Source organism: Bombus impatiens, unplaced genomic scaffold (assembly GCF_000188095.3).
Source record: "Bombus impatiens unplaced genomic scaffold, BIMP_2.2 scf_1528, whole genome shotgun sequence".
Classification (NCBI taxonomy): domain Eukaryota; kingdom Metazoa; phylum Arthropoda; class Insecta; order Hymenoptera; family Apidae; genus Bombus; species Bombus impatiens.
This window is the reverse complement of record NT_177947.1, coordinates 457,391-470,885: the sequence shown is the minus strand read 5'-3', so window position 1 is coordinate 470,885 and position 13,495 is coordinate 457,391. Positions and strand designations below refer to the sequence as shown.

Here is a 13,495-nt window from a genome sequence, read left to right as displayed (position 1 = left end):
ATTTTAAACTCACCACTGATCTTTCATTTTTATTTAAGACCTGTATATTGCAAGCTTGGATGTGACGAGTATTACAGGTTATATACAATATACAGAATCGGTATTTGAAATCCCTTTAGGTAGTATATCATGGTGGTACTTAATGTCATGGTCAACAATGTCGAAACAGTAAACGTCGTGTAGATATATGTATGTGTTAAATAGGAAGTTGCTCGATGCTAATGTAAATTAGATCCTTACTCGTTAAACTAGCCAAAGTGTTCTACGCGGCAGGACGGTGGCCGTGTCTATGATAGCTTAGGCTTGCACGATACACAAACGTTATTTTCAGTAAACGCGTAAACCACGTTTCTAGTCCATCTTTTATGTTGTGCAAGCTCCAACACTGAAGTTTCAGTGAAGCACTGTGGTCACTAGCTCATCAGTTTGTGTCGATCATCTTGTGCGTCGCGTCACGTTGCAACGAAACACATTGTTGAAAAAATTTATGTGTCAAGTGTTTGAAGGGACGATATTCTAAATACTTTTTTGACTCTTTGTTTTGATAAAGTATAACCTCAATTTATAATAAAGAAAAGTGAAGTCAAAGTTCTTAATTTTTAAACAGAATTAGTTTGACCTGGAGATGAATTAGTACATACCTTAAAATGTCATTCGATTCGCCTTTTATTTGCGATTATTTGAAATTAACTATGCGTCTCGTAATTTAAATTAACGCAGTATTAATGAAAATATAAAATACCGTTTATAATGCAGAAATATTGCCAAATATTTGTGAAATAATATTTATATATATGATTGTTTCAATTTTGTTAATTGTAGTATCGTGAATCGAACAAAAATTAATTTTTTCTATTAAAGTTTGTTGTCCGATTAATCGCCTCACAAATAAACGAAAAGATTTATTTCGAATGTTTCGATCGCAACTAGGCGATAAATATTCGCCTTCTAGCTTTTTTTCTGGCGAACATGATTTTACTTTAAATGTAAAGTAGATACTATTATTCAAGAGGAAGTTGAATTATGCTAATTTCCGATATCCATTCATATTCATGTGGTTTCGAACTGTACAAGAAGCGGAAAATCCTGTAATAGGAGAAGAATAACGAAACAAAATCTTCGAATCTGGATTTATATTATCTGTGAATTCAAATTCAAATTTATTCTTTTCGATGAAGGATTGCGTTCTCTTAACATCAACCATTTTAATAGGATAATGAAGTATCGTTACAGTTTATCGATTGTCCTGAGTAACAAATCGAGTTTCACGGCGTACACAGTGTATACACAATTAAGAAAGAAACTGATAGCGTGCCAAAAAATTCAGATGTGAATTGATGAATTTCAGGGACCATCTACGAAATGCGGTTCTTCAAATGTTTCGACACTGTAAGTATTCGCTTTGTGACACTTCAAAATTCACGGCACAATCAATGAATGTTTTTTATGATGCACAGAACCAGTCACTTTGTCGTGTGAATATAAATAGAATCTAACAGTCGATGCACTTATGCGTGTGTTTTAAAAAGATTGAATATAATCACTTCATTACTAACTATTTATTCATTTTTTTCTATCGTGCTGAATTAAACTTACGAACATGGTAACTTATTTATTATTTTGACGACGAGACGTTAGGTTTAATTCGCAATATAAGTGATGTTATTACATTACGATATTATGTAAGTGTTCGAAATTTACAGTCAATGAGAAATCAAATGAAATACTCAAAGCGTAATAATTAGAAAGCGAACTATATAACATTATCAATGGAGAATTTTTGGAATATTTTAAAAATTTGTGAAAATTTATTAAAATATCCTTTAATATACAGCAATAATAAGAAAACCTCACACAATGCATCTAGATGAACAAATTTATTTCCTCCTACCTCAGAAATCAAAAGAGGCACTTTATCCAGTCTATTCATAGAATATGAAAATCTATTTTTAACAGTATTAGTAACAAATATGTTACTACGGGTAGGTAGTTGCCTCCTTCGCGTTGTTCCTTTGACCATTGTGTTATTCAACAATTTTCAATATTCCTTCGAGATACTTTTATTCGTTAGGAAATATCTTACAAATTCACGTTTCGTTGTGGACGATGGTTTTCATCGATAAGAAGGGCCGTCCGTTTCTTAATCATCGCAATTCCGCGCACAGAAATACAAGCCACAAAGGAATCGAACGAGTACACCAACTACAGTAAGCGCTAATTAATTCCACAGCGGGAAGAAATGAAACCTGGCTTATCGCTGCTCGTCAAGACCTGGCTAAGCCGATATCCATTTAATTAGGAAGCTCCAAGCACGCGGTAGAATGTCATTATCGTTTCAGCCGTAGAGCTTTCCGCTCTCCTCGGATAGGACGCGCTAACAACGCGCCACTCTCGACCTACGCGTACTTACTGATCTACATACGCGTTCTTGTAACGTTTGTAAACGGGAGAATCGAAAGGGAACTCATCGATAAGTCTGTGCTGTCGTGGAAATGGCATTTCTACTGTAAATCTCTGATATTCGAACGAGGAAGAACACTCTACTATGAGTCTCCAGGTATTTGAATATGGCAAGACGAAAGTCGAAGTTGAATGAAGTTTGATGGCGGTTGAAAGTTCGTGGAGTGTATTAGCGGAGTATTTAAGAGAATTCGCTGCCGTGCTTTTAAAAGTTATAATTTAGAAGAGATCTTTTTCTGCTATTCGATTTCCAGTTTGAAATAACCGGCTTCTTTTGCAATTTAATCTTTTCAGAGTTTGTTATCTACTTTATAACTGGACGATAATTAACTGATAAGTAGATCGCGGGTACTTATGCATGTTTATATTTGTATTAACTAAAGAAATTAAACTTAAATAAAACTTTAGTCCATCTATTAAATACTATAAGTACTCTATTTTGGATGTTCTAATGAGAAACAATGATAGTACAACTTTTTAGTAACTTTTGTTAAATAATTGCTTGTAATAGAGGAAAAATGTTTGGAACCTGGCGTCCATTGTCTCTTAGTAACGTTACCATGTAATGTCTATCTCTTGTCATAGTTGGATCCAAAAATGAGTAGCACTTGAAAGGAAGCTGAATAGAATAGACACTAACACTTCGGTGGTTTCCTTGAGATTCTGTGCTACCTCTATTCGATTTATGTGCCTTTCTCGAAGTTACCTGAAGGCGTCAATCGAATTGAATTCCTGAGGCAATACTTTGAGTGTAATAGATATATATAATAGTGTCTTCTCGATGTACGTTCATTCAATAAGTTTCCGATTAACAGTACCAAGATTATACCAGACTGTTCGTCTTTTTGTGGTTTGTTGGAATTTTAATGTAGAATTTTTCTTTCAAACCTTGTTGCAAGAAATAAGCCATGAACATTATGAAATAACAATTTATTCTTACTTTACTTAAATATGAGAGTAAGAGAATAATTATTCATGTAGCTTCATTTATTACTTAACTATTCATTTACTTATATGACAATTTAGCTACAAAAAGATTTAGTTAACTTCTGTGCTAGACTTTTATTGTACCGTTTGCAGTGCCAACAAAGTCAAATACATTTTACTGTAAGGTAACTTTCAGAGTCCTTTTCTTGTAATTATGTATTCTGACAACTAGAAGTTCTCGACTGCAGTGCGATTTCACTATATTTTTGAAATAAACTTGTTGAAAATTGAGGTCCTTTGCACAAGTACATTTCATTAGTATGATTTATTAGTCATATAATATAATATGAAATATTTTTCTGCGCATAAGATATTTTATCAATTTAGTCATAATAGACATTTTAATCAATAGAAATTATCATACAGTTCTCTCAATTTTCCATACATCTTGCAAAATCCTCAACGAGGCGTGCGAATATGCTGCATAGGGTCGTTGTACACGCCAGTAATTTTGGAGAATGCCGGCTCGTAAATCCTGGAATCCATTACTCCCGAGAAACGGCCGAATCTGGTGCTCGTGTCAGTATACGTTACATCAGTCGTTATTCTGAATAGAGAGACGTTCTCCGAATCATAAAATCTTTCGTATTCTGATTAGATCTTCGAATTTTATATAGCTAATGGTTTTAATTTGATGAAGGATTTGATGGCCCATCCGGTAACCAACTTATCAATATTCTGCTTAGACTGCGAAGTTCTGCGTAGGAAATTTCCACTGATATCTCTTCGTTTATAGGAAATCTTTTAACTCTTCGATACGAATTTTTAATTTGAAATTTCTTAAATTTAGATTTCTATTCAAATACAATATAGCTATATTCGGTTATAAAATACTACTACTAAAGTAATACTACTTATGTAGACATGTTGCATATTTTGTGTTTAGTTACTTTCAAACATTCCGTAGGAAGTATAAATTTCGTTTTATTGTTATTTTTGTTATACGAATACAGAATTTGCACTTTCCAAGTTGGAATTCATAAAATTATGCTAAACTACGAAATCTTGATTTGTATATTTAAATTGTAACATCTCAGTCATTAATTATTTTAATTAACATTCTTTTGATTAATTTGGAAACTGAAATTATTTTTACTACACTGTAGAAACCAATAGATAAAGAGATTAAGATGAAATGAAAGGAAGAATAAGCGATAAAAGAAACTTAACTGGAAAGCAGTAGAAAACAAAATAGAAACACGCATGAAATGAAAAATAATAGATTTTTTCACAGATAGTAGACATTTTAATTAAACAATGAGGGGACTAAATATTCCAGTTCATAATAAATTCATTGCAATATACATACATATGTCAAGAAGTGTAAAAATTCACGTATTTTGTTTCAACTTTATTAACCTAAACATACTGTTTGCGATGTTTATACACGTTTGCAATAAATAATTTGAACATTTTCGCGCTCGAAGAACTTCGGAGAATTAGAGAAATTACGAGGCCATTAAAGAATAGTGAAGATGCAATTAGGCGGTCAAGTGCGGAGTAATCGTCAGACCGTGGCTGACGAGAAACGCTCCTATTCTACTTACACTGCACTTTACTCGTTGACCGAATGAGTCAGCTTTCAAACAGGCCGCACATCGATTGTCTCGTTTTGTCCGACAATGATCCTCGGATTTGCGACATGCATACTTAGTCAAGAATATAATTCTGTTAAATATCAAATATTTATTTCCTACTAAATTATCATGTGTGTACGCATGATTTTGTTTCTTAAATGATTCTTATGACAGAATATATTAAAGATAATTAACTTATTAAAAGATAAGTTGAATATACGTAGTAATAGATTACGTGAAAAATTTTGTTTTACAAACTTTAACAGATACCTTTAATAAATATGGACGATCGTAATTATTTAAAAAAATAGTACACTCTTTTATGTTTTGAGAAACTATAAAAATCAGTTGAACAAACGCAATTAAAACGATTGAACTATTTCTCTCATAGTTCGATGTACATGGTTGGAAAGTTTGCACGATTCGTTATTTTGACTGTAACAGTACCGTGGATCTTTCGGTTCCAGTTACAAGCGATTTCCCGCACAAAAGATTTTTCACGAGTCGTTCGTCATCGGACCTTTCTATCGCCGTCAAGAGAGAAACACGAAACACGAATTCATCAAATTTTAACGGAATTTCGAAGGAAGCGTGAAAAACATCTCTCCTACCGGGCGTCAACATTTTTTATTTTGTTGACAGAACGTGATTTGCTTTTATAGAAACGAATCTGCATAGTCGCGACCAATCTATACAAATCGAATCAATGTCGTCCGATCAAAAAATGTTTAATTTCATTCGTCTCTCTATTTATCTCAGAGCATTGGATACAAATATTTTATCAATGACATTCGAACTATTTAAAGCGATATTTGTATCATAACTATAGTACTTATAATAATCTATATGATTTCTATCATGAATTATTATCATAAACAATTTGAATCGTAGGATATGAATCGTTGATGAGATGTCCGTATGTAACCCATTAAAATGAATAATTTGCATATTTCTCCTATCAAGCAATAAATGATTTTGAATTTATCAATCGTTTGAAAAATTGTAGTTATAAAAAGTCGGTATATATCTTCAAGGATAGGGATTAATATAATTAACCCCCTTTAGAGATTAACATAATTGTTTTTTTATTCCATAACTTTTTTCATTTACTGTATTAGTTTTTAAATGTTAAATGATCATTCAACTTTACTGTATATCACATGAAACGCAAGAACTTCTACAACGCCTTCATTTCCTTCACACAATTCACCGTCTATTTTCCAACAAACGATCCCAAAAATAAATCTCCACAAACTTGCCTGACGTAGCACGAGTGAATACCCCGTCAGAAACAAAAACTAGTCTCGTCTCCCCTATACGCATCCCAGTTTCTGTTTCTCCTCTCCACTTACAACAAAAACCATTAACAGGAACGATCGATTTCTCTCTACAAGTCAAATATTGTTACAAACTTTCCATAAATCTTCTCAAATTATACATTTCACTATACAGGCTTTTTCACACAATAGGGTAGAGCTATATGCAAGTGTTTAAAGCAATTAGAACCAGAGAATCGATTTATGCATGAACGATATAGTACAAGTAGTTGCATTTAAAGAACGCGCAACCGCATTAATGCGGGATATATATCCCACAATACCATTTAATTCTGTCCTCTGACCTTTTTGTCTATATCGAATCGTTTTAATCGTGCCACGACCTTTGAAACGCTTTTGACCCAGTCGTATTTCCCCATTGTTATAGAATTTGAGAGAAATTATCCTTCGTACACATGACTTTTCATTTAAATTTAATGTTAAGGCTTTCCTAAAAACACGAGGCTTTAAGACAAATTTTTCTGTGAATTCACTTTCTCTAAAACTATCGTTTTCGGTTAAAATTTTCTATGATTTTATCTTCTCTCACTCAATCGTGAGAAGTCAGTTTCCCTAAAAGTATTGAGTTTTCAGTCTAATTGTTCTATAAATTTACTCTTTGCAAAATATCTTTGTTGAAACAAGAACCAGTTTGGAATGTACAAATTCAAGGAATGTAGGACGAAAGTTACAATTTTGCCCAGTTGCGAGAATTCACTTTTTCTAAAAATATCAAGTTTCCAATTCGGTTTTTCCATAAATCCTCCCTTCCTCAAAACTCGTTTGTTGATGTAACGGCGAGATTAGGCAATAACAATTCGAGGAATTTTTGCAGAACGAAGATCGTAACTTTTTCCAACTGTGTGAAATACCGTGTACAATGGATATGATTTTTAAACTTTCTTCTTCCGTTCCTCCATTCCTCCAAACGATACGGAGAAGAAATACTATATTATGTATATAAATCAGCGGAGATCTCCGGTCGAAGCGGAAGAAATATCAGGCGGGGTGGACAGTTTTGTCGTCGACGGGGCCACTTCTATCTCGTTGCCTCATGTAGCCGTATTAAGGACTGCCTCCATAGTAGCAGAAACTTTATTACCAGTAATCGTCACGTCAATCGGTATGAGGGTCGCGAGTCGAGCGAGCGTGCCTACTCGTTCGCACTCGATACAAAATGGCGAAACGACGGACAGGCGACTGGCCGAATAACGCGGATGACGTTAAATCACAAATGAATATCCGCTCGTTCCCAGCAGACACTATTGCTGCTTTCCGTTATTTTATGCGAATCGTCCTTTTGTCGAGCGACCACGCCATTGCTTTGGTTCGTTACCTGCACCCATGACCCACATCTGCCGATTTTACTCGAGTTGTCGAGAGGCGGAAAGTCGGAGAGAGGGTGGTTCGAACGACGCGATAAGCGTTCGAAATTTATATGGCAGAACGAGGCAGAACGTGGTAATTAAATATTTCAGGAAATGTGGTTAATATTACAGGGATGAGAGAATTCATTTATCGTGGGCGCGAATGACGAGTGATTGAAGATCGAGCAAGAGAGAGTATTTATACTAGGGTGTCGCTTGAAGCAATGTTCCCATTTTATTTCGGAAATTTTTAATCGTCTTTTAGTATAAGATATTAAAAAATAATAAAATATTATCAAATAATTATAGATAAAGGAATTAAACACGTTCGATAAAATTCTTTTGTAAGTATCGTCATTATCATTATTTAAGATATTACATACGTGTTTTTCTTATTGCAAAATCATTGATATTAAGTATATTTGTGAGTTTCGGAAATGAGGAACGATAAAACCGATAGACAAGGAGCAAAATATTAAGAAAGAAAATTAAGAGAGAAGCTGTTCGAGCTTGTACGAATTATACCGAGCTTAATGTCAAAGGGAAAGTGTGACATTTGCTTAGAATTCGTGAATATATTTTTTCAAATCGTACGATATTATTCGGTAGTAATAGGAATGGCTTTTAATAATTTTATATAAAAAGTAAAAAGAATTTTTAAAGGCAGAGGTTCAAAGATTGCTTTGAGTAAGAAAATGCGCTATGATATCCTATAGGAATGATTTAGTCATTCGAAAACTTAATAACAGTTAATAACATTTTTAATAAATAAAAAGGATAAATTTAGAAAGAAACAAAAGAAACGTTACATTATCACTATTTTTGCAAAATTAAACGTTCTAAATTTATACCAAACATATGGCTGATGTATTTTATATATTATTCATTTTCATACTACGTGCATAAGTATTATATGCCTTTTGCATATTTTTATTTTAAACCTTTGAAATATTCGCGATCTGCCAATATCACATAAATTTAAACAAAACCGTAAATGGTAGAAATTCTCAAATACGCGTAATGTACATTCTTAACTTCTTTATGCTCAGTGTTTTGCGGTTCAAGCGAAATTCTAAAGTTAGTTTAAAGTAAAGTTAAACGTTATTACCATTTTCCTAAAATTAGATACTATAAATTTCGGCCAAAATCAACACCAATCGTATGTTTGACGCATATCATACAGGATGCGGTGAATAATATGTAATAAGCGGAACATGAGATGATTTCTTATGATAAGATAAGATGAAAATACATATAGAATAAAACCTTTTCATATAATGCTTATAAAATAACGGAAAAGTTTTATTCGACGTTTGTTACTGATTTTCGCATATAGAATAATCTTCTATTGATTGTTTACACATAGCTAATTGGTAATTAGCCAAATTCAACTATAAAAGTATTAAACTCGATTTTCTTGAAAACGAAACATAAAAGGAAAAAGTTTTATTCTACATTTTCTTCTTACTTTTTCGTAAAGAATCCCCTTATGCCCGCACGTGTATGTTATTCGCCGGCATACTTCTATACTGTATACTTCTCGTGTACATTTGCATATTTTACATATATAAGTAGTATATGTTTCTTGCTTATCCACTTTTTGCATATTTTTATTTTAATGTACATAAATATTTGCAGACTACATTAAATAAAATCTTAAATAATTAAAATTCTCAAACATACATAAACCACATTTCTGAATTTCTTTACAGTCAGCGTTCTGTGATCAACGCAAAGCCCTCAGTTTAGCGAAGTTACATTATTTAATTAAACACTCCAAATTTTAACCAAAACTTATGATTGACGTATGATTGACATTAAACATATGATTGGCGTATTTTATATACCTTTTCTGCACATTTGCATATTTTACATGCATAACTATCATATATTCCTTATATATTTTTATTTTAACGTACATAAATATTCGCTGTCAAACCACATCGCATAATTTCTTTATACTGGGTACGCTTTGTGTGTTTCGTGATCAAAGTGAAATCGTGGGGTTTGCAAACGATACCGTCATTGAATGGATTCATACTTTTCTGGAACGAGCAGAAGTACCTTCTCCGTGAATCTCAATAGGAAACTTCTCGATCCATTCTCGTTATATTCTTTGAGCGTGTACCTTACGAACCTAAGAAGGGGTAGGTATCGCATGTCGGGTCTTTCTTCGCATTGTGTTCGCGCGATCTCTTGCGATAGACGTTGTCGCTACCGTCTCTAGAGGTTCGATAATTATCAGAGATATCGGGAACGTCTTACGAGACGTGGTAATTTCCGAAGTGGAATTTCTTCCACCCTTGCTCGGCTATTATCCGAACGCGTATCTTTGTGTAGAAGTCGCGTGTCAAGACATTGCTCTTTTGCAATTTTAACGAACCTATTAATGGGCTACTGGCTCGTATAATAATTAGAACGTAGCCCAAAGGTCGAATATTCCATGAATTTCTGTTGTAATTGAAAAGTAATTACAGTCAAGTATAAGTCTGTTAAACTTCCTTCGATGGAAGCTTAAAATATTGATGATCTTCTTTCATGTTCGTTTTTGTTTGGCATTTTCGCGGTGACTAATTAGGTTCAGAATTATTGAATTATATATAATGCATAAAATACCGTAGTTCAATTGCGAAAAATTGGTGGTCTGGGAATTTAACGTTAAATTAAAAGTAAGTTGTGATGTATAACGAAGTTTGAAATTTCTAAGCGTAAATTTGTGACAATTGGGGAATAGAATATTCTAATTATTCTAATGATTAATAAAAGTGCAAACGCTGAACATACTCTATTTTATAACATTAATTGTAAAATTAATGAAATTTGAAACTACGTTCACAAGCATCTTAAATATTATCGTTTTGATTCTACATGAAATTAATTATTGTTAAGTAGAGTTTATGATTTTTGGGATTATGAGTTTACAAGAAATAATTAAAATTTTGAAGAGAATGTTATCGTATTGTTGCAGAAATATTAAGACGTGCAATGCTAAAGATTTGTTTCCCTAGATATTTTTGAAAAATCCGAGTAAGACGAATTTTATGTTTCGCGAAGAGTATAGAAATGTCTGAAACCATTCGAGATATTTCAGTTTCTTACATATTTTTCTACTGTCAACCAGTTTTCTGCAGCTTTCCATACTTCATATTTCTTTGAGTGTAAACCGTATCATTTTTCTGCGTGTCTCTATATTTCTATATCACCTCCTTCGCATGGAGGCGACATTGGAATATTTCATGCTTTTCCACATGTCTTCCTTCTTTACATGAAAAACGTGTATTTTCCTCTCTTTCAATTTCTTACATGTTCCTTAACATCTTAGCTATTAACAGTAGAACTTTATAACAAGTATTTTCATTACTTTGTTATATATATACTTTTTTTCATTCTACTGAATGAATATCAAATTCGCTTATGAAAAATCCAAATGTTAAATTATATATACCCCAATAAAGTAAAAATATAAATTACATATGCAAATAATAAATTATATACACCGATAAACCTAAATATTTCTTAGGATGAATTTCCAACTCTCAAGATCGATCATTCTCTATCGATTTTATTTCAAATGTCTATAGTATCCCATTATAGTTTATTAAAACATTCCAGTTAATATCGTTATTATCGCATTCTGTTGATATCGCTTCAATGACTCTCGACTTCTTATTTTAATTTACGAAAATAAATCTTTCATTTTTAGAAATATAGTTGTTTGCAATTACGCACGCGTAACTATTACTTTTCTTCTTATTTCTCGACTTATTTCAACAAAATCTCAAACATCAATCTATAGGTACTTCCTACTTTTATAAAAAAACATCACTTTATACCCGTTATACGTATTTTCTCTTCCTCTGCCAAATAAATTAGTTTTAATATTCTCGAATCTCGTTTTTCGCTCAATCCCGCAAAGTACTTAGTCACTTCCGCGAGAGTCGGTCATCCGCAATTACCCCATCTAATTAATGCTGTTTTCAGCGGAAAAGCTGAAACGAAGAGAATGTTCGTTTCCGTATGATCAAAATTATCGGAAATAGTTGGTGCTTCCGCACAGGGCGGGCTTAATCGATGCATGGTTCAATAAGGAGCCACAGGTATGCGTGCACATACACGCGCGGGTTTATGCGTCGAGTGTCTTTGAAATAGTCATCGAGATCATCGATGACAGTGGTGCGTGCAAAGTGGGGACGCGTTCATCCGTTTGAAAGGCACATATGTACGTATGTACGTTCCAGTTCATAAGTCACCGATCGCTTGTAAATTTCCAACAAAATAGTTATTAATGCGTATGCAAATGGTAATTTTATAAAAATTCAGGGAGTTTATATAATTAAGGAAAAGCTTAAGGCAAAGAATGTGATGAGTTTGATTTTAAATATCATATGCTTTGTATCGATTATTATTATTGTTTCAAATAAATATAGGAAATTTTTCTTTTCTTAAAATCATTAATAATAGATCTACTTAGCTGTACCCAATTCTAATTTATTAGCTGTACCTAATGGCTCTGTAATTATAATATTAATTTATCCTTATTTTAAATGTAGTAATTATGGATGAGAGTGTATGTACGTTCGGAAGAGACACGGGAAATTAAGTGGCTTTTTTATCGACTCTCTTCCATTAACAGTCCTGTCCAGAACCGCATGCTTGTATGATTAAAAGAAAACTGTTTAAGTCTATTACGCCTCTTCCTTACGTGTTTCCAATATTTGTTCATTTCTTTTTTTTAAAACTTCCAAATTTTAAGATTTTAAACTTTTACGTAGTACTCCATTGTTCTGTTATATCATTTTATCAGAACAAATTAAATTTTTTCCAGTAGATAAAATGATTAATAAAGAAAAACATAAAATATCCCATACACCAAATTCGTTTTACAGAACGTTTTATCTCCATTTATTAATATCTAGTTCATTAATCGATATTTTTTGTTAGTTATATCTTTTTCTTTTTCATATTTCTTCCAGTACGCTCATCTGACTTTTTGACTTTCATTTCCTGATTATTGTTCATGTCTCGTACATCGCTACCTTTTTTTAACCCATTTCTTTCTGTTCACGTATGGTACGAGCACTGCACTTTTACGTGTTTTCTTTCTCTTGGTAACAAAGTCCCATTATCGGGAAAGGAAATGGATATGTTTTTGCTTAACCAAAATCGATGACAAGATTTCTTCGCTCGTTCCAACGCGTTCGTTTTGAGAAACACAGGTGAATCGAACGGTTTCCACGCACAATACGTGGTACACGCATTATCGATTTTCTGCTTCGACTAACCCTCTTTCTATTAAAAATGGGATATTTATACGAGATCGTCTTAGAGTTGCTCTTGTTCCAGCTCCGCCAACCGTGATCGTAAACACCAGACAATACGTGGCCGTGTTTTGTACCAATAAAGACGCGACGAGATTAAGCCTTCTGAAATATATGTATGTAATACCTTTTTGCTTCGGCCTTTATTTAGAAATTATCTCTATCGTGCTCATATGTATACGCACTCGAAATCTTCTTTCATGGATAATACGCTTAAAACAAGTACTGTTAAATTATATGCTATAACATATTCACTGTTGCTGTACTGTTTCACAAAATGATATTTAATGTATTTATTAGCAATTCATTAGCGATAAAGAATGTGAAATTATCACTGTAAATGCACTTTGAAAGAAAAGTTAATAGCAAAATTCTGAAAACTACATTTCTTTCCTTCTTTATTAGTGCAAGAAATGTTCAAGCAATAATTCTATTTACTTAATGCATATATTTTTAGCAAGGAAAAGAGA

At 32.9% G+C, this 13,495-nt stretch overlaps 1 protein-coding gene across 7 annotated transcripts in view; it reads left to right on the top strand.

Moving 5' to 3' along the window:
- Nucleotides 1-13,495, top strand: part of LOC100747068 — a 203,890-nt gene that overhangs the window by 51,135 nt on the left and 139,260 nt on the right. For 2 of the 7 annotated variants that reach the window (XM_033324155.1, XM_033324157.1), the window contains exon 2: nucleotides 1,349-1,389. The exons of the other annotated variants lie outside the window; for them this stretch is intronic. In XM_033324155.1, coding sequence (XP_033180046.1) covers nucleotides 1,363-1,389 — 27 coding nt within the window. In that variant the 5' untranslated portion in view covers nucleotides 1,349-1,362. The remainder of the gene's footprint in view (nucleotides 1-1,348; nucleotides 1,390-13,495) is intronic. 7 annotated transcript variants of the gene reach the window in all.